The following is a 22232-nucleotide window of genomic DNA, read 5'->3' on the forward strand; positions in this document are numbered from 1 at the left end:
GTAATCCAGACTGCCCTAATTTGACAGCCCCTTTCGGACTGACTGTTCACTTGTCTTTTAGATTGTAAGCTCCTTGAGCAGGGACTGTCCCTCTATGTTAAATTGTACAGCGCTGCGTAACCCTAGTAGCGCTTTAGAAATGTTAAGTAGTAGTAGTAGTAGTAGTAGTAGATTTTAGCCTTCTAGGTGGAGCAAGCACCAATAAATTCCTGTCCCGCAATTGCCATGCACAGTTTGTCCAATTAGTTAGCAGACTACATCTCCTTCATGTATGCTCAAGCAGGTCTGAATCTTTAGGGTCTGCTCAATTCTCATAATATCCAAGCTTTTTCTGTGTCAGTAGCCTATTTGAAGTCAACCTCGGTGGAGGAAATTTGTAGATCTGCAACTTGGACTATAGTCCATACATTCACTTCTCATCATTGCATAGAAAGGGATTCCCAATTTGTTCCTCCAGATTCACTTTGGGGGTTATAATCCAACTTCATTCCTCCTAGGTCCATAGTTCTTCATTTCCAGGCTGCCTTCTGAAAACAACTCATTAAAACTGAAAAGGCTTATTGCCACGCAGAACATTTCTTAGTGCGTATATGTTTTAGCACTTGTAGCTAGGGAGTCCCATTTGTGAGGAGTTACTGTCCTGCTTTTCCTTGGAAAAAACAAAAGCTACTTAACCTTTAACAGGTGTTTCCTGTGAACTAATTGTCTTCTAGTCTATGCTGTATTAAAAACAAGAGTTCTGCTGCGAGATAAGCAGAAAACTGCACTGATGCATGGTAGTGCTTCTTAATGACTTATAGAAATATCTGAACTAGAGAGGCTTCTCTGTGTGAGCTCTATCAGATTATATCACTCACGTGTGACCAAGTTTCCTGTTCTCCACAAAGAACACTTGCTATATAGGTAAGTACCTTGATTTTCTCCTTTTTCTTCCAGCTAAGTGCTGGAATTCTGGTCACTGGTGCCATATAACTGCTTTGGAGATTGCTGCCTGGCTTTACTTTGCCCTTACTGTCCATGTTACAAACAGCATAACTGCATTGGTAGCCTGACCATTCACAGTTCTAGGCAGATTGCCATCTAGAAGACCGCAATTAGATTCCTCTATTAGGTCTTTCAGCTTGAGCAGGGGATTGCTGCAGAGAGGAGGGAGTCATGGTTATTGTTAAGGATGAGAACTGGTGGCTGGTTTTAGAGCATCTTTAAATCTTCAGTTGTAGAATTTGAGTTGCAGGCTTTGTATCATTTTTAGTAGCCTCCTTTGAGTCATCTTCATTTTCTGATCCCAACCAGTTTGACTCAAACATATCCAAAGCATCCTGAATTGTATGAGATTCATGTAAACTAATTTATCTCTAGTGAGAAAATTTGAGTTTAGTTCAAGAATAGGTTTTCCAAATGATTCATCACTGTTCAATACAAATGACAGTTAATTATTAATGTTCATTTTTGAAAAGTTGCATTTTATTGGCTCTTAAAACTACAGTGCAGCTTGTGGTTACAGATGGATTTGTCTTCTATTGCAGGTTGATGAAAAGGCTTTGAAACACATAATCGAAATGGGTTTCAGTAAAGATGCAGCAAGGCAGGCGCTCATGGATTATGGAAACAACTTAGAATCTGCACTAAATTTTCTCCTTACTGGCAATAAACAAAAGCCTTTGCAGGGTCCACTTCCAAGAGGTAAAAATTATGCATTTATATATGGAGCTGGACTAGTTTTCATTGTGAACAATTGCATGTGGTTTACATAATTTTGAATATGTGTAGTTGGTGCTGAAAATGTAGCAGTACTGGAAATGGATGTTTATACTTTTTCATAATTATAAACAATAGATTTTTATTCTTTCATTGCTAAGTTGATAGTCTCTTCACTTTTCAGCCGGATGTAAGTTTATATTACTGTTTGTTGAAGTAATTCAGGAGCCATTACATAATTATGTTAATGAGCTAGTACAAATTGCTTAGATTTTGTAATCTTGTATTTAATGTAATGTATTCTTAGTTGATATTTTAATTCACATGTTCATAATTTGCTTTGATGCAACTATGTATGGGGAAGATATAATTTAATAGAAGGAGAGTTATGGGGTTCGCAAGGATGCAGTATAGTATTGTGATAAAGTAATTGATTGCCAAAGGCATAATATACATTTAAAATTACATATTCATTGGCTTTACAAGTAATAATATTAGATTAACACATAATAAGGAACATTTTCAGTTGACATTATCATAATTGAGTACACTTTGAATGAAAATGGTAAAGGGTGAATGACACCAGCATCCAAGAAATGTTCTAGAATGTTTGTAGTGCCATACTTTGGATGGTTAATGGCAGAGTTGATACTGTATCTGGTGATCTTGCAAACTGGATTTTGGTTACTTATGCATGACTTCCTTGAACTGAAACAAAATTGATCTTTTATGTGAATAAATTGTGAATGCAAGTCAGACTTTGCACCTCACAGAAACTCCACATCTAATTAATATATTTATACTGCTTTTTGGCTGGTGTTCTAACCTTTAAAAGGGCCTATTTCTGTAAGGCAATTATGCATGTTTGTAATAAAAAGGTCTTGTTGATGGTGTTAAGTGATGAGCTAGTTTAATAGGTGGGTGCACTTGAAGACTATTCTCATCTAATTTGATGTTACATAAATCATGTTAAAATCTTGGCTGGACTTTTGTAATCCACAAGTAGAAATTCAAAGGCAGTCCAAAGTGAGATTGTGGTCTCCTAAATTAAAATCAATTTTGTATGACTACGTGAAGAATACAGTTACTTATGATGGATCCAGTAACTTCAAGATTTAACCTTTAGCACAAAATAGTGACAATTTTATTGTCTTTTTTTTACTTTTTAGCTGTATGATGTTGCAGCATTGGTTTTTTTTCCCCCTGACAGTTGTTTTTTAAGCTATTGCTTTTAAAGATATATTTTTATATCTATTCTGCCTGTATATGGTGAATATTTTTTGTTGTTGTTAAAACCAAATTATTCTCATATATTAAGATTATTCTCAGAGGACATGTAGGATAACAGTTCTTGAGCTTGGGAAACGTCATCAGTGACAACCTAGGATATAGTGTTTTCTTGAAGCTTCTTTAATGCTTGAATTGAGCATGTGCAGTATTTTCCATTTTAACACTGCTTTATGTGTATACCCTCCCCTCAATTCTTTTTCATGTATACCCTCCCCCAATTCTTTTTCATGTATGATACCAGCCAATACATTTACTTTATTTCAGTTGCTTTGTGCAACATGTTTGTCAGTCTTATCTTTCTTACTTCTCTTTTTCTGTCTCTAGTTAGGTTTTTATTTATTTGTATTTTGGTGCCCTGAGCATCTCTGCTTGAAGTGATGTTGCTTGGGATCTTTTGTGTTCAAAATTGAGGCATTTGATTGTGCTTCATCCGTTTTTCCCATGTCACATAAGAGTGCCAGCAGCTTCAAGAAATCTGCTTACTGCAGTCACATAGGAGGTAATTTTATAAATTGATTTTCACACATTTGTGACCTCTCTTAAAATACCAACTAGCATAGAAGTATGCATCATGATATAATGGTATGTACTTTGCCATTAGGCATTCACAGAGGCCCAGTTTGCAAGTATGCGTGTAGATTATAAAATATGCTGAGCTACGCATGCACATGATAATCTTGAGGTAGACATTTACAGTAATTGTCCACACCTGTAAGGTAGGCAAGACTACTACTGCTTATGCTAGTATTTTATAAAGGCACAGGTTTGCAAAATTCTCTGAACAGGAGTCTGCAGCAGACGTCCCTTCAGATATTTCACTTTTATGGGTGAGGAAATAGATCCCCTCCAGTGTATGACATCTTCTTTTTTGTCCAGGTAATGGCTAAAGCCATTTCATTTGAGCATTTAAGTTAGAGTTGAGCCCACATCTCCTATGTTGGCCTCCTCAGGTACCTGAGTAGCTTTGCCCATCTGTCAGATTCTTTGAACCCTCCCTAAAAACAAACAAAAAAAAACCCAGCAAGATGGCGCAAGTATGCAATAAAAGTCAGTAAGTCAGTTATAACCTCAGAATGCAGTCTAGAAATTGACTTAAAAATCAAACAGAAAATCTTAAAATCAATGCTCTTTAGTTACTGCTAGCCAATGAATATCTCGATAAATAGGAGACATGCTATCAAAATGTCCAAGCCCACTGATCAATCTAATAACTGTATTTTGCATTAACTGCAGACGTTTTAACTGCTTTTCTGAAACACCAAAATAAAGTGAATTATAGTAATCCAGCTGTGTAGCAAGATGACCTGAGCAACAGATCTAAAATCATCTGTCATTATTCTAGGCGCAGTTTTCAGAATACGCCTAGGCCGAAATAGTTTCGACACCGATTTTTGAGACACTGTATATAGAATCTAGTCCAAATTGTTTGAGTACCTTCTGTATCTTTCAGAATCTAGTCTAAATGTGAACTCTGTTAAGGTTCACCTCAGTGCAGTTGGTGCTTATCACTATTATGTATTGATTATCAAACCTGTTATGAGGGAACCTCAGCCACTCAGATTTTCTGGATATTGATAATGAATATTCATGAGATCACTTGCATATACTGTGTTCTTGGTATGCAAATCAATCTGATACGTATTCATTCTGGATATCCTGGAAACCTGACTGACTGAGGTTCCCCCAGAACAGGTTTAAGAACCTCTAATGTAGAAGGTAAAACTCTCTCTATATATATATTTCTCCGAGGACAAGCAGGCTGCTTGTTCTCACAATTGGGTCGACGTTTGCGGCGGCCCGGGAAACAGGCAAAATTTTGCAAGCAAAATAAAAATCTTTAGAGAACACTCTGGCGCGCGGGCAGAGCGCACCGCGCTTGCGCGAACAGTTTCTCGCCCGCGGCAAGAGCGTGTGTAATCCTCAGTTTCTGTTTTTCTGCGACTAATGTGACACGGAGTTTTTTTCGCTGTGTTACCTTCAAGGCCTAGGAGACCTTATCGTTACCGCTTCTTTATCTTCTTTCTTTTTTTATTTTATTTAGTTTCACAAAATTAAAAAAACAAGTTATTAGTCCCTTATTTTCTTAGTTTTTTTCACTGAGTATAAGTTTTCTTTCTTTTCGTCGCAGCCCCGCGCGGTTGGGTTTTCTTTTTCCCTGTTTTTGTGCCTTTTTAATTGGCACAATCACATCTTTTAATTTCGCAGCTGCCGTTTTTCCGTCCATGTTATCAAGGACACCCAGCAGCTTCAAGCGTTGTACTCGGTGCCTTGGGCCCGATCATCTTCCAGCTTCTTGTGTGCTGTGCCCTTTAATGAAAAAACGGACCCAAGTATCTCGGGAGGCTCAACGGGAAAAGCGTTTTGCTGATTGGTCCGGGCCTTCGACGTAGGCATCGGCTTCGGTACCGAGGTCGGCGGCGTCGACGTCAAGGGAAGCATCGACTTCGAGAGCACAAGTAATAGCTGACGAACGACTATATCGCGCTGGGAACAGCGAGGCATCGAGTGGGTCTCCACCTGTCTCGAGGCCTACTGCTATGCAGGCCCCCCAGGACCAACCTTCGTCAGACCTGTCCCCGAGGAGGCTTGAGGATTCCACGTCCTCTTTGGTACCGAAGAGTCTCGATGACGGGCGTCGAGCGAAGGCTAAGAAGCACTGTCATCGATCTCCTTCCATGCGTGGTACCAAGTTCCGGGGAGCCGAGGGATTTGGCACCCGAGAAGCGTCGGCGCCGAGAGGACCACTCACTCTCTATACAGTAGGTGCCAATGCGGCGGTCTTCTGGCAGCCTGGTACCGGCTCTCGAGCACCCACAGATTCTGCCACCGTCCCCTACACCAGCCCTGCAGCCTTTTCTGATGGCGGCTCTCGACGAGGACATCAGGACCCTTCTTCCAGAGCTTCTGGAAGGATTGCTGTGCCAGTCTACTTTGGTGCCAGGGGTGCTTGTGCCTTCTGCACCAACTGTTGAAGCGGCATCTGGTCCTTCGCCTGTGGTGAGGTCTCCGACCTCGGTGCCGCTTGTGGCGTCGGCTGCCACCCGGGTCGACTCTCCTTCAACGTCGGCGGAGGAAGCTTCACCGCAGTCCAGGCAGGGGTCGACTTCTCGACATTCCCCTTGAGGTCATCATTCCTCGACGTCGAGACAGGCTCGGGTTTGGGCTGCTCTTAGAGAGCTTTTGTCCAATACTGAGGATGAGCATTTGTGGGAGGAAGAGGAAGATCCCAGATACTTTTCTGAAGAAGAGTCTTATGGGGTCCCCTCTGATCCTACTCTGCCCATTGAGAGAAGGATGTCTCCACCTGAGAGTCTTTCTTTTTCCTCCTTTGTTTGGGAAATGTCTAAGGATGTTCCCTTCCCTATGGAGGTTGTGGATGAGCCCAGGGCTGAGATGCTCGAGGTCTTGGATTATCCTTCTCCACCTACAGAGGTTGCAACGGCTCCCTTGCATAACACACTCAGGGAAGTTCTTATGCGAAACTGGTCGTTCCCTCTCTCTAATCCAGTAGTCCCCAAAAAAGCTGAGTCCCAGTACAGAGTCCATGGAGAGCCGGTGATGGTGAACTCTCAGCTACCTCACGATTCTATGGTGGTGGATTCTGCTCTCAAGAGAGCCAAGAGTACTAGGGACTATGCCTCGGTGCTCCCAGGCAGAGAGTCTAGGACCTTGGATTCTTTTGGGAGAAAGATATATCACGACGCTATGCTTGCAGCCAAGATATAGGCATACCAGCTCTATACGAGCATCCACTTGCAGAACTTGGTGAGGCAACTGTCCAGTTTGGTCGAAGCACTTCCTCGGGAGCTCGCCGAACCTTTTCACCAGGTGGTCAGGCAGCAGAAGGCGTGTCGAAAATTCCTGACCAGGGGTACTTACGACACTTTTGATGTGACATCCAGAATAGCTGCTCAAGGTATAGTGATGCGCAGACTCTCATGGCTGCGTGTCTCTGATTTGGATCATAAGATCCAGCAGCGAATGGCGGATGTTCCTTGCCGGGGGGATAACCTTTTTGGTGAAAAAGTAGAGGATATGGTCGATCAGATCAAAAAACACCATGATGCTATGGATTCTCTCTCCCGCTGGGTGTCTTCTGCTACCACCTCCTCATCTAGGAGGCTTTTTGGAGGGAGGAGGAGTGCTTCCTATTCCTATAATAGGCGTAGGTACACTCCTGCTTCTCGGCAGCCTACCCAGGCTCAGTCCCAGCGTGCTCGTTCTCGTCAACAGCGTGCGCCTAAGGCCCATGCGGCTCCCCAGCAAAAGCAAGGGACGAGCTTTTGACTGGCTCCATTGCAGCATAGCCGCAGTGCAAGTGTCCATTCCGGACGACTTACTGGTTGGAGGGAGGTTAATATTTTTTCACTAAAGGTGGCCTCTTATAACCTCCTGAAAATCAAAAACACAGCTTTGCACCAGCTGTGTATAATTTATATAGTCACTCACACTGATAACAAACTACTTAACATCCACTCTTGATGGAGAAAAAAAGCTAAGTGTTATCTGAAGGGTTGCACAGCTGGTGGTACCGATAGGAACAGAGCACCATAGCAATTGGATTTAAAGCTAAGCGTTATCTGGAGGGTACACCGGGGCTGAAAACAAATGGACATTTTGTATATGAAATTGATTATATCAATGAAATAATTGATCTGAGTAAGTTGAGACACACACACTGTTTGGACAAGAGTTGTGATTTATATACCTTGCAAAGTATTTTGGATGATAGATATTGATGCTGGTATGTTAAGCGATGGAGTTTTTTTCCTAAGCCAAATGATGGAAGCCGAGCTCATACCTTATAGTCTGCTTGTTCAGGCTGGTTGAGTGGCTGGACTGAGGTGTTTTTTCTCCATCAAGAGTGGATGTTAAGTAGTTTATCAGTGTGAGTGACTATCCAGCTTATAATCGAAAGACAAAAACGCCTATATTGCGACCTAAATCGGGAGATAGGCGTTCATCTCCCAAAAACGAATAACGCGGTATAATGGAAAGCCGAACTTGGACGTTTTCAACTGCACTCCATCGCGGAAGCGTACAAAGTTGACGGGGGCGTGTCGAAGGCGTGGTGAAGGCGGAACTGGGGCGTGGTTATCGGCCGATCAGAGATGGGCGCCTTTCGCCGATAATGGGAAACAAATATGCATTTTTAGCGAGAAGTTAGGGCACTTTTCCTGGACCCTGTTTTTCCACGAATAAGGCCCCAAAAAGTGCCCTAAATGACCAGATAACCACTGGAGGGAATCGGGGATGACCTCCCCTGACTCCCCCAGTGGTCACAAAAACCCCCTCCCACCACAAAATATGCCGTTTCACAACTGTTTATTTTCACCCTCAAATGTCATACCCACCTCCCTGACAGCAGTATGCAGGTCACTGGAGCAGTTATTAGGGGGTGCAGTGGACTTCAGGCAGGTGGACCCAGGCCCATCCCTCCCCTACCTGTTACAATTGTGCTGCTTAATGCTTTTTAGTCGTCCAACCCCCCAAACCCACTGTACCCACATGTAGGTGCCCCCCTTCACCCCTTAGGGCTATAGTAATGGTGTAGACTTGTGAGCAGTGGGTTTTGAGGGGGATTTGGGGGGCTCAACACACAAGGGAAGGGTGCTATGCACCTGGGAGCTCTTTTACCTTTTTTTTTGTTTTTGTAAAAGTGCCCCCTAGGGTGCCCGGTTGATGTCCTGGCATGTGAGGGGGGAGAGTGCACTACGAATCCTGGCCCCTCCCACGAACAAATGCCTTGGATTTATTCGTTTTTGAGCTGGGCGCTTTCATTTTCCATTATCGCTGAAAAACAAAAACGCCCAGCTCACAAATTGTCGAATAAAACATGGACGTCTATTTTTTTCAAAAATACGGTTCGGTCCGCCCCTTCACGGACCCATTCTCGGAGATAAACGCCCACGGAGATAGACGTTTTCGTTCAATTATGCCCCTCTATATAAATTATACACAGCTAAATAGTAGTAGTAATACACAGCTGGTGCAAGGCTGTGTTTTTGATTTTCAGTTATTTAAGCAAGCTTGAGTGAATTATTGCTCTTATAACCTCCAACAGGTGGGTTCTTCAAATAGTCCGATTAGGATACCTCTCAATCTGGAATCCATGCCTCCAAATTGTCCACCGGGAGCTCAGTCCTTCAGCTCCCAGCACAAGCAGGTACTTGCAGAGGAACTCTCCGCCTTTCTAAAGGCCAGTGCGGTCGAACATGTTCCACCAGGGGAAGAAGGGCTGGGATTCTATTGCAGGTACTTCCTTGTGCAAAAGAAAACAGAGGGGATGCGTCCCATCCTAGACCTAAGGGCCCTGAACAAATTCCTTGTCTGAGAAAAGTTCAGGATGGTTTCCCTCGGCACCCTTCTTCCCATGATTCAGAAAAACAATCGGCTATGCTCTCTGGACTTAAAGGATGCCTATACCCACATCTTGATACTCCCAGCTCACAGGAAGTATTTTCGATTTCGGTTGGGAACTCAGCACTTTCAGTAGTGTGTACTGCCCTTTGGCCTCGCGTCTGCGCCCAGGGTGTTTACAATGTGCATGGCTGTTGTCGCAGCATTGCTACACAGACTGGGAGTGCATGTGTTCCCTTATCTCGATGATTGGCTGGTGAAGAGCACCTCGGAGGCAGGTGCTCTACAGTCCATGCGGATGACTATTCGAGTGCTAGAGCTTCTGGGGTTCGTGATCAATTATCCCATCTTGTCCCGGTTCAAAAATTAGAGTTCATTGGAGCTCTTGTGGATACATGGACGTCTCGAGCTTATCTTCCCCAGGCAAGGGCAGACAATCTCCTGGCCCTAGTGTCTATGGCCCGAGCGTCTCAACAGATCATAGCTCGGCAGATGTTGAGACTCTTAGGACACATGGCTTCCACAGTTCATGTAACTCCCATGGCACGCCTACATATGAGATCAGCTCAATGGACTCTAGCTTCCCAGTGCTGCCAGACCACAGGGGATCTAGAGGATGTGATGCATCTCTCCACTGACTTTTGAAGTTCCCTTCTGTGGTGGACCATTTGATCCAATTTGACTTTGGGACGTCCATTCCAAATTCCTCAGTCACAAAAAGTGCTGATGACGGATGCATCCCTCCTGGGGTGGGAAGCTCATGTAGATGGACTTCACACTCAAGGAGCTTGGTCCTTTCAGGAAAAAGGTCTTCAGATCAACCTCCTGGAATTACGAGCGATCTGGAACGCTCTCAAGGCTTTCAGAGATCGGCTGTCCAACCAAATCATTTTGGTTCAGACAGACAATCAGGTTGCTATGTATTACACCAACAAGCAAGGGGGCACCGGATCTCGCCCTCTGTGTCAGGAAGCTGTCCGGATGTGGCTTTGGGCGTGTCGTCATGGCATGTTTCTCCAAGCCACATATTTGGCAGGCATAAACAAGTCTGGCCGACAGGTTGAGCAGGATCATGCTACCTCAGGAGTGGTCGCTCAACATGGGCCTTGTCCACAAGATCTTCCGAGCATGGGGCACCCCCTCGGTGGATCTTTTTGCCACTCAAATCAATCACAAAGTCCCTCAACTCTGTTCCAGACTTCAGGCCCATGACAGACTAGCATCAGATGCCTTTCTCCTGCATTGGGGGACAGGTGTTCTGTATGCGTATCCTCCCATGCCTCTAGAAGGGAAGGCTTTGCTGAAACTCAAGAAAGACCGCGGAACTATGATCCTGGTTGCTCCCTTCTGGCCTCGACAGATCTGGTTTCATCTTCTTCTGGAGTTTTCCTCCAAAGATCCGTGGAAATTGGAGTGTGTTCCGACCCTCATCACCCAGAACGAGGGGTCGCTTCTACATCCCAACCTCCAGTCTCTGGCTTTCACGGCCTGGATGTTGAGTGCTTAGAAGTTGCCTCCTTGGGTCTTTCAGAGGGTGTCTCCCGGGTCTTGCTTGCTTCCAGAAAAGATTCCACAAAAAAGTGTTATTCTTTCAAATGGAGGAGGTTTGCCATCTGGTGTGACAGCAAGGCCCTAGATCCTTTTTCTTATCCTACACAGACCCTGCTTGAATACCTTCTACACTTATCAGTTCACCTTAGTGCAATTAGTGCTTATCAACGTGTAGAGGGTAAGCCTATCTCTGGACAGCCTTTAGTTGTTCACTTCTTGATAGGTTTGCTTTTTTCAAAGCCCCCTATCAAACCTCCACCAGTGTCATGGGATCTCAAGGTCATTCTCACCCAGCTGATGAAACCTCCTTTCGAGCCACTGAATTCCTGCCATCTGAGGTACTTGACCTGGAAGGTCATTTTCTTGGTGGCTGTTACTTCAGTGAGCTCCAAGCCCTGGTAGTGCATGCACCTTATGTCAAGTTTCATTATAACAGAGTAGTCCTCCGCACTCACCCTAGGTTCTTGCCGAAGGTGGTGTTTGAGTTCCATCTGAACCAGTCAATTGTATTTCCAACATTCTTTCCCTGTCCTCATACCCACCGTGGTGAAGACAAGTTGCACACCTTGGGCTGTAAGAGAGCATTGGCCTTTTATGTGGAGCGGACAAAGCCCTACAGACAGTCTGCTCACTTGTTTGTTTCTTTTGATCCCAACAGGAGGGGAGTCGCCATTGGAAAACGCACGATCTCTAATTGGATAGCGGATTGCATATCCTTTACTTATGCCCAAGCTGGGCTGACTCTAGAGGGCCATGTCAGGGCTCATAATGTCAGAGCCATGGCTGCGTCAGTAACTCACTTGAAGTCAGCTTCTATTGAAGAAATTTGCAAGGCTGCAACATGGTTATCATTCCATACATTCACATCTCACTACTATCTTCAGTAGGATACCCGACGTGACAGTCGGTTTGGGCAGTTGGTGCTGCAGAATCTGTTCGGTGTTTAGAATCCAACTCCACCCTCCTAGGCCCATTTCTGTTCAGTTCCAGGCTGCACTCTCACTTAGTTGTGTTTCTTTTCAGGTCAATCTCTGTTATGTCCTCGCCATTGCGAGGCCCAATTGACCAATATTCATTGTTTTGAGTGAGCCTGGGTGCTAGGGATACCCCAATCGTGAGAACAAGCAGCCTGCTTGTCCTCGGAGAACGTGAAGATACGTACCTGTGGCAGGTATTCTCTGAGGACAGCAGGCTGATTGTTCTCACAAACCCACCCACCTCCCCTTTGGAGTTGTTCTAGTTCTCTGGTTGCTTTTTATTAAACTGGGGATTAAACACTCGTGCCGCGGGCGGGAAGCTGTTTGCGCAGGCGCGTTGCACTCTGCCCGCGTGCCAGAGCGTTCTCTAAAGATTTTTATTTTGCTTGCAAAGTTTTGCCGGTTTCCCAATCGTAAGAACAATCAGCCTGCTGTCCTTGGAGAATACCTGCTACAGGTATGTATCTTCACTATATCCTTCGAGTGAAGGAGTCAAAAATGGCTGTCCCGAAGTATATGTCCTGTGAGGTCAATTTTGGTGGTAGCCTTTTCAGCCCCCAGTCATTGAGCTTATCCATGTTATACTCATTTCATCATAATAGGGTAGTTCTACATACATGTCCTAAGTTAACATCATAGGTAATATCAGAGTTCCATTTTAACCAATCAGTCATTCTTTAAAGATATTTTCTAAGGTTATATGTCAAAAGAGGTGGTCAAAGCTTTGCAGTTTGTATTACCAAAGACCCTTAGCTTTCTATTTGGAAAGGACAAAAGCCCATTGAACTTCCTCTCAGATTTTTGATTCCTTTGACTCAACTCAGCCTGAAATAGCATGGCCAAACACATGCTGTTTTGAACTACTATGAATTAGAATGTGTCTAGGGCAGTATACAAGATGTATTTGTATTTTTTGCATCATGTACACAAGCTGGTTGGAAGATTTTTACTGCTCAACTTTTGTGTATCAGTTGTGGATTCAACGATATGGATGTTGACAATACTCTTGTTAGATGTTTTGCCATAATGTTAGAGATTTACCGGACCCCTGAGGCAGGCCTTTTGTGCCGAAACATGGGCGTGTTGGGTCGTTTTTCAGTTTGTTTATAATAAAGATTCTTTGATATCCTCTTTGGATCCACCTCACTTTTGTACTCACTACTAAGGCAGTATACAAACATGACTGCTAATTGAATTTTCTTTTGCTGTGCTAAGGCAAGCTTCACTCTGAAAGTGTACTGTAAGACTCATAGTGTTAGAACTGATAGTGTTGGTGGCTATTTAAGATTAGGTTCTATAGAATTTTTATAAAGCTGCCTACATTTTCATTCCATTATTGTTTGAGCACTGACTCCCAGTTTGTCAGCAGGTTAAACAGTTTGTCCTCCTTTGGGGAATAGAGCCCAACTCCATTATCCTTATAGCCTATTTTTATTACCTCCCATTTAAATAATAATATATGATCGCATGTTGCATACCTACCTATAATGGGTGTAGCTGAGACAGCAGGATAATGATTCACACATTCTTACCCATCATCCCTAGGAACTGGTTCTTTGCCATAAGACTCCCATGACTAGTGTATAGAGCAAAGAGTGCCATTCACAATGATAATGAAATGGGATAACATGCACAATTTGAGTATGTAAAAACTGATGATGATATACAGAGGCTGTTATCCTACTGTCCTTAAAGATCACCTATTACAAAGAAGTAACGTCGATATATCATTATGGAGAGGAGAGAAATGTATTTAGCACTCTGTAGTTGATAGAGCCATTTCTCCCTTTTGGCCTATTCTTTTTTCCCCCTTTATTCTTCTCATTGTCCAACTCTGACAAAATCTAACATCAGAACCTGGAAAAGCCTGTTATTTATTGGTATTCAAGCTTGGCAAACTAAAGCTTCAAAGATCATCTAGGATTGTCATATTTATTTTTCTTTTTAAGGAAATGAAATATTTCAGTTTTGTGCAACATGCATATAACTGAAATAAAGTTTGGATCTGAATAATTTCTGTTTGACTTTGACAGGGAAAGGAAGAGGCCGAGGCAGACTAAGAACTGAAGATGAAGAAGAACTAGGAAATGCCAGGCCCTCTGCTCCTAGCACATTGTTTGACTTTTTAGAATCCAAGATGAGCACTTTTTCAGTAGAAGGTATGTTATGCCTATCAAAATCACTATATATTTGTCTTTTGAAATGTGCAAAAAAATTATTTGGTTTTCTTAATCTTTTCTCAATAAATCTCAATCAACCAAACCACAGCGTGCTAGTAACAAAAAAATTAATTAATCACTTATCTTCAGCACGCTGTCCAGTTCATGTGAAGGGTGGTACATCTCTGCTTCCAAAGAGAACAAAAGTGCAGTCCCAAATGTCCCGTTTGACTCCATTTCTTCAGGGAACCACACCACAGACCATCATAATTCTGGAGACACATAAAACAAATGATGATGTAAAATGGCCACGAACTGCAGAAATTGAAAAAAATATAAAACAACAGTCACAGTGAAATTGCTGCTAACACCAGAACGCTGGAGGGTTAACTTCCCACTGCCTTCAAACTGGCAAACTTCATAGCAGGATAGACGGCTGGTTATAAACCGTCCATGTCGAATCACGAGTTGCCACGTAGTTCTCAGCTGATTGTTGCTCAGTCAATCACTGCCAAACATGAACGTTCAATGACATTTGTCAAAACTTTGCAAAATGAACCTCGTGGATAAAAAATAAAATATAATCAAGCCTGTGCAAAATAAGATCATAAAACAGGATGTGCAAAATGAGATCATAAAAAGATCATAAAAGGATCATAAAAAGGCAGACCAATGTAGCGTGGAGTTCAGTCCAACCGGTTCTAGAGAGTGTAAGCGGTAGATCCAACGTTGTTCCTCTTGCAGTAACCTTTTACTCCGGTCTCCTCCTCATATGTGGTCAGTCACGCTGTCAATCACCCAACACTTGAATGTGTCGAAACCATGCTGTAATTCTCTACAGTGGGATACCAAGGGGGCCCCTATCTTTAAATTAGAGACGCATGACTTATGCTCGCTCAAACGTGTGTTCAGTCTCCTTTCTGTTTTCCCCACATATATTTCCATACATGGGACACTGGAGAATATATACTACATGGTCAGATCTACGTGTAGTCTGATGTCTCAACTTATAGGACTTCCAATCAACCGGATTGACAATTTCGGTGCATATAGACATTATATTACAAAAAGAACATGACCTACATTGCCTGTGTTCCCCATTCACTTGGGGAAATCGTTTGACCACATCTGCTGGACACAGTATTTCCTTAAGGTTGCGATCCCTCGAAAAGGCTACCCGCAAGCCTGAATTCCTAAACAAGTCATGAGATTGAATGATGTCCCAATTCTTTCTAATACTTTTTGCCACCTTTTCCCCTCCCTGCTAGAATCCTATCTGTTAAGGTACTTACTCAGTACACTTGTCACAGAACTAAACCCAGCCCTAGAGAACTCCTTCCAGGCAGCCCAGCCTCCCCAAACACAGGAATTACAGTTTCAGAGAAAAAGAACCCAGCAAAAATACAGCACAATCTGCAGTTTTTAGGCAATAGAATGACAGGTTTAAAGAGGACACACCCTAGTAAAACCACAGCGTTTATGTTTTTTCCTTTTTTGTGTAAGTTTAGATGGGTGAAATTATAGATTAGAATAGAAAAGATTTTAGATCACTGGCAGCTTCTGCCAACAAACCAAAGCAGCTCAGAAATCCTCTGCTCAGCCCACAGGTCAGGCACCATTCCCCCTTTCTCCTCTTTATGTAGTCTTTAAACTACCTGACTGCATACAATTAGCCCCTCCTCCCACCTGGTGCTCAGATCCCTGCTGGAATCCTATCTGTTAAGGTACCCTTACTCAGTACACTTGTCACAGGAACTAAACCCAGCCCCATAGAACTTCTTCCAGGCTGCCCAGCCCCCCCAAACACAGGAATTACAGTTTCAGAGAAAAAGAAAAGGAACCCAGCAAAAATACAGCACAATCTGCAGTTTTTAGGCAATAGAATATAGCAGGATACAGAATTAATTCTGTAGAATAATTTTGTTTTCTGAATATGTACTATATAATGGCCCAGACTGTGTCTTGTGCCATCCTCTCCAGCAGGTTGAAATAGACCAAATTCAGAAGACAGAGTTCAAGTAAAGTGTTTCAGGATGTGGTATATAGTTGCATCCATTACTTTATTTTCAGTTCAGTCTGCTTTTTCAAGAGGAAGTAGGTTTATTGTTTTGCAAAGCTTTGTGAGAATTCTTTTGGTCAGTTCAGAACTAGATGCTGCCATTACTACTGATTCAAATTTTTATAGTGTTAATAAATTTATTCAGTGCTATACATATGCTAATAAAACTTACCTGCAGGTTTATCTTTCTGACAGTTGGTCTCTCTTTCGGTCTCACTCCAAGTAGTGACTCTGTTGCAGGAATTACCACTATTGTTAGCAGAATCTGTGGTACTTCAGGAGTCAAACACCACACACCAGAATGAGAGAAGTCTTCTTTATTTGCCAGCAAACAAAGTAGGACATCAGCACTAGGTCTCTTCTTCTCTTTCTCAGCTCTCTGTGTCTTGTGGCTTCTGTCTCAGCTCCTTCTCTTCTTCTCTTCTAACGTAAGCTGCTTCTGCTCCCAGTTATATAGGGTCCTACACCTCTCTAGCCCCCCTTTCTCACCAGATGGTAAAGAATAGATTGATTACCCTGCCTTGAACTAATTATCTCTATACATTTACTCCAAAATATCAGTTACATAGGTTTGAGATATTTCCTAAACTGACCTATGACCTGGGGCCTCTCACACTAGACAATGTGGCACCTATCTCTTACATTTTACTATTATTAAATTCTTAGGTTCCCAGCTAACTTCATACTAACTGCTAACTGGACTCTGGCATTCATTAAGGGGTCAAGGGCCAAGGGGCCAGTCTTGCTTAATGGCACACATATATTTATTACTTTCAGAATACCAGTCCTAACTTAGCTATAATTAATCAAGACTTTCCCTGACCTCTTTCACCTATTAGCTTCCTACACAGAACTAGCTAGGACTGTAGATAATTCAAACCAGATGATGACCTCTTTAAACTGCAGACAAAGCTTCACTTGAAAAGTCAGTCAAAGATGTAACACTGAATTAAAAAGGATATTCTACATAGAAATAGAACTTATTAATTACACAGAATAAAACATATTCTAAAATAAGCAGAAATCAGAATTCCTTATAAGACAAATTCTAAATCATCTAGAATTATTTATTCTATCTCCTTCTAAACAACGTTCAATCTAATCCTTTTAATTGCCTGCAATATGCCTTGCTTATAATGGTATCCAGATGTGGTAAATAATTACTTCTCTCTGACCTTTCTAACCTTTAGTCTAGCAAAAGCTAGACTTCTAAGTAATCTAAACCAGATGGCATTCTTCCATCACTTGCAGGACTGAAAAGTTAAACACCAAATTAATATGACTTCTTTGCCCAAGCTGCCTCAACTCAATGATCAAGATGTTTATTGAGACATAAGAAAGAATTGTGGCCCTTGAAAGGTGTATATGAGAAGAGGAGAAAGCCTTGGATCTTGGCTAGAGACACTGGAAAGAGAGCGAGATAAAGCTGTGCCTGTTTTCTTCAGAATTGACCATTTCTACTATGTAGATGTGACATTTTGACAGTTGGTGTTATATTTAGACACATTTACTCTGGGGCTAATTTTCAAAACAATTAGACTTACAAGGTTCCATAGCTTACTATGGGATTTTGTAAGTCTAAATGCTTTGAAACTACACCTCTCAGTTACCTAAATGTCCCAGTCGTTTACCTGAGATAATTATGTCTGGAAACCAGCAACTGAAGTAGGTGATTTTTATTTTTAACTGCCCCCAGACCTGTGTGGATTTACTCTTTGAAGTCTAGATAGGCAGTTTCTCTGCAGTTAATTATATAGAGCATACGGATCTTTTACCTCAGATGCAGTATCCCTAAGACAATACTACAATCAGTGAAATATGGATAGACTGGTGGCTTAATTAACTTTGTACAAGTACAAAACTTAAAAGCTTGATTATTTATAGGCTGATTTCTACAAAAACTGTAGTTTTTTGAAAAGTGTAAATGACTAGACAAGATCTGTGCTGTGATCTTGGCTGGACAGATTTGGATGGGCTGGAGTGGGGCTTCAATGACAGCTTAAGTAGTTGGGGAACAAGGCAAGTACCAGGCAGATTTCTACAGTCTGTGCCCTGAAATTAGCAAGGACAAATCAAGATCAAGTATGCATATGTAGTATTACATCATACTTTATGCTATGAGTTTATCTTGTTGGCAGACTGGGTGTACAGGTCTTGGTCCAAGGACAAGCAGGCCACGTTATTCTCACATGAGGGTGACGTCATCCAATGGAACCTTGGTGTAGACCTGAATCACTAGCACTAGAGAAAATTCTAGCATCCCACCACGCATATGCTGGTGCCTTCCCACTCGAGCTTGGGTCCTTCAGTCTCTTTTTTTCCACAGAGATGAAAGAACTCTTTCGCTTAGTCTTCTCAAACTGCTCTTTTCAAAACATTTTTCCGCTATCGCGAGTGCCTTCCCTTGTGGTAATCATGTTCTTTTATAATTTATTTCTCCTGTTTTCCCTCCCTTGTGTTTTTCTCCAGTTTTTAGGCTTTTTTTTTTTTATTGTTTCCTTTGTTTTTTTTTAATATTTTATTTATAGTTTTCATCCAAATTTAACAACTCACAAGAGAAGATTATAATATGAGAAAATTTACAATATCTCTAATATCTATTACAATTGAAATGTTTACACTCTACTTTCGACCAGAAATATAAAGTAATAGGATCCAAGAAGAGAACAGGAAAAAAAAAAAAAGGACAAAGTTTTTACAGTGGGGTTGTTGTTACCAAGTAAACCTTCCCTAAGCATATCATGCAGTATGGTCTGGTAATCCTACTACTACATTCACATCCTCTTTTGAAACTAAAAACTCCTCTAACTGTTTAGGATCAAAAAACTGAAATAATTTGGCTTGATATAATACTCTGCATATACAAGGAAATTTTAACATATAATTTGCTCCAAGTGCCAGAGTCCTCTGACGTAGTGCTAAAAAAGCACTACGTCTTTTTTGGGTCTCTCTAGCCATATCAGGGAATATTCTTATTTTAGATCCAAAAAAGTAGATTCTAAATGTCTAAATGTAAGTCTTATGACTGCGTCGCGGTCCATTTCTAAAGCAAAAACAACCAAAGCAGTCAACCTCTGAGAAATTACTTCCAAAGATGATTCAAGAAATGATGTCAAGTTCATCGCTTCTCCTCTGTTCAGTTGGAGAGTCTCTGAATTTGATTTATTTTATAGATATTGTACCCGAACAATAGGAGGTAAGGAATCACTTGGCATTCCTAATACCTCAGTCAGATATTTTTTCACCATATCAATCGGGGAAATTAAGGAGATCTTGGAAAGTTCGTGAATCTCAAATTAAGTTTTCTTGATTTATTTTCAAGATATTCTAAACGTCATAACATATAATTTTTATCCCTAATTGAGGTTTGACTGATAACTTCCAAAGATCGCATTTTCTCTCCCAATTGTTCTATTTTAGAAGTATGTTGATTAGTTGTCTGTGCTTGCTGGAGGGCAACTTGAGATAACAACTTAATTTCAGCTGAGTTCTTTATTGTTTGTTGTTGTAAAGAGGAATGCAAAGCAGCAGTTTGATCCCAAAGTGACTCTAATGTCACCAAGGCAGGTTTTTTAACACATTCCGCTTGAAAAGCCAGAGGGGGGGCATTAGCAATTTGCCTCAGTGTACTCACAGTCTGCTCTTCCACCGGTTCAGCCCTCGATGTTAACACTGCTGAAGAGAGGCTCCCTCCCTGCTCTCTCAGCTCCTCTGTGGGAAACTGTGACACAGTACTTTCTCCAGCATCCAACCCTCTTGGTTGCGGGGGAGCCGTGTGCATGACATAGTAGATGACGGCAGAAAAAGACCTGCACGGTCCATCCAGTCTGCCCAACAAGACAACTCATGTGTGCTACTTTTTGTGTATACCCTACTTTGATTTGTACCTATGCTCTTCAGGGCACAGACCGTATAAGTCTGCCCAGCACTATCCCTGCCTCCCAACCACCGGCTCTGGCACAGACCGTATAAGTCTGCCCAGCACTATCCCCGCCTCCCACCACCGGCTCTGGCACAGACCGTATAAGTCTGCCCAGCACTATCCCCGCCTCCCACCACTGGCTCTGCCACAGACCGTATAAGTCTGCCCAGCACTATCCCTGTCGCCCACCACCGGCTCTGGCACAGACCGTATAAGTCTGCCCAGCACTATCCCCGCCTCCCACCACCGGCTCTGGCACAGACCGTATAAGTCTGCCCAGCACTATGACAGGGCTGAAAGAAACCCCGTCTACACTGTCGGCCAGCTCATTAGTTCCGGCTCCGATAGCAGGGGAAGATGTTTGACTCGGGCCAGAGACCACACCAAATTGCTCAAGCATCGGCTGCTATAGAAGGTGGGTTCCACTCGGAGTTGAGGGATTAACCCGAGTTTTCCCTCTCCTTTTCCCCATAGTGATAGGGAATCAAAGCCCTCTCGCAGCGTTCTGAAAGAGCAAGTTGAGCACGTCTGGTACAACAGCTCTCTAAGCGGCCATCTTGGATCCCTCTTCCTTTGTTTTTTTGTGAGTGGCTTTGTGCTTATGCTGCAGTCCCGACCTCTATTTGAATGTTCCCCTTTTTTAATTGTATGCATATGTAGTATCGCATCATACCTAATGCTATGATTTTATATTTTTGGGCAGACTGGATGGACCATACAGGTTTTTATCTGCTGTCATCTACTATGTTACTATTTGCTTGAGCTGTTGCAAAAGCATAAATGTTGGATTATCTACAAAAATGCAATTTAGTATGAAATGCAAGCCTTAACAGCTGACTCTCTTTATAAGAGATCTGGCTATGGCTGAGGGGTTTTTTTTCCCCAGAAAGATTTAAGCATTGATTTAGATGTTGCTACTTGTTTTTGTTTAAAACATTTTAGCAAATGTGTAATTATTTTTTTAGGCATGTTTTGCCCATACAGTAGTGTCTATTGGGGATGCTTCATCCATTTGTCTCTCTGTCTGTCTGTCTTTCTATACCCATAGGCACAAAGACAAATACACACATGCATCATACAACCTTATCACCCAAATGCGACAGACTTTACCATGTCTTTTCACTAGGAGTCCCCAAACAGTCGCGCATGAATTTGCAAATGGAGGAAGAGGAAATGTGCCATTTTGTTTCATTCTAAGTGTGCACTTTTCAACTTATTTTATCTTCTTGGTGGTACTGTTTATTGATATAACTTCTAGGAAAATTGGAAATTTTCCAAGTTTCTTGTTAAGGTCCTCTTACTAAGCCGCACAAGCAATTCCCGGCCTGGCAACTGAGAGGAAGCCCGTTCATTTCCTGTGTTCTTCCTCTTATTTGCCACGTGGGAATTGCTTACACGGCTTAGTAAAAGAAGCCCTTAAGTTCCATGTTTAACTTTCATTAGAAGAGAATGGTTTTACTATATTTTATTCATCATATCTTTTCACATAAATCAAACCTTTTTGCCACAATTAATTTTGTGATAATCATTTAAGTTAATGTTGAAAGTGTAAGTTTCAATGGATCTTAAATACCATACATGTGAAGCGTCTGGTTATGCTTTCCAAAAATACTAGGACTAGGGGGCATGCGATGAAGCTACAATGTAGTAAATTTAAAACAAATCAGATAAAATGTTTCTTCACTCAATGTGTAATTAAACTCTGGAATTTGTTGCCAAAGAATGTGGTAAAGGTGGTTAGCTTAGCGGAGTTTAAAAAAGGTTTGGACGGCTTCCTAAAGGAAAAGTCCATAGACCATTATTAAATGGACTTGGGGAAAATCCACTATTTCTGGGATAAGCAGTATAAAATGTTTTGTACTTTTTTGGGATCTTGCCAGGTATTTGTGACCTGGATTGGCCACTGTTGGAAACAGGATGCTGGGCTTGATGGACCTTTGGTCTTTTCCAGTATGGCAATACTTATGTACTTATGTACATTAATAGACTTGTTTTTAGAGGGATTAGAATGTCATCCACCTTTGAAACCATTGTTGTCTAGGTGGCTAAGTGCATATATATTAGCAGGTTTCTGGGCTTAATTAAGAGACTTGGTAAAAGCCAATCCTGATTCAGTCATTGACAGAGAAAATAATTCAGTGGAACACTGCAGAGCAACTACTTGAACATGTGTGAATATTTATTCATTGACTCAATATAAAGCTCAGCACTGTTAT

At 42.1% G+C, this 22232-nt stretch overlaps 1 protein-coding gene across 2 annotated transcripts in view; it reads left to right on the top strand.

The window, feature by feature from the left end:
- TDRD3 (tudor domain containing 3) overlaps window positions 1–22232 on the top strand; it is a 459135-nt gene that overhangs the window by 325675 nt on the left and 111228 nt on the right. For both annotated transcript variants that reach the window (XM_030200566.1, XM_030200565.1), the window contains exons 9-10: window positions 1527–1683; window positions 13910–14035. In XM_030200566.1, the coding sequence (XP_030056426.1) occupies window positions 1527–1683; window positions 13910–14035 (283 nt within the window). The remainder of the gene's footprint in view (window positions 1–1526; window positions 1684–13909; window positions 14036–22232) is intronic.

Source organism: Microcaecilia unicolor, chromosome 4 (assembly GCF_901765095.1).
Source record: "Microcaecilia unicolor chromosome 4, aMicUni1.1, whole genome shotgun sequence".
Lineage (NCBI taxonomy): Eukaryota > Metazoa > Chordata > Amphibia > Gymnophiona > Siphonopidae > Microcaecilia > Microcaecilia unicolor.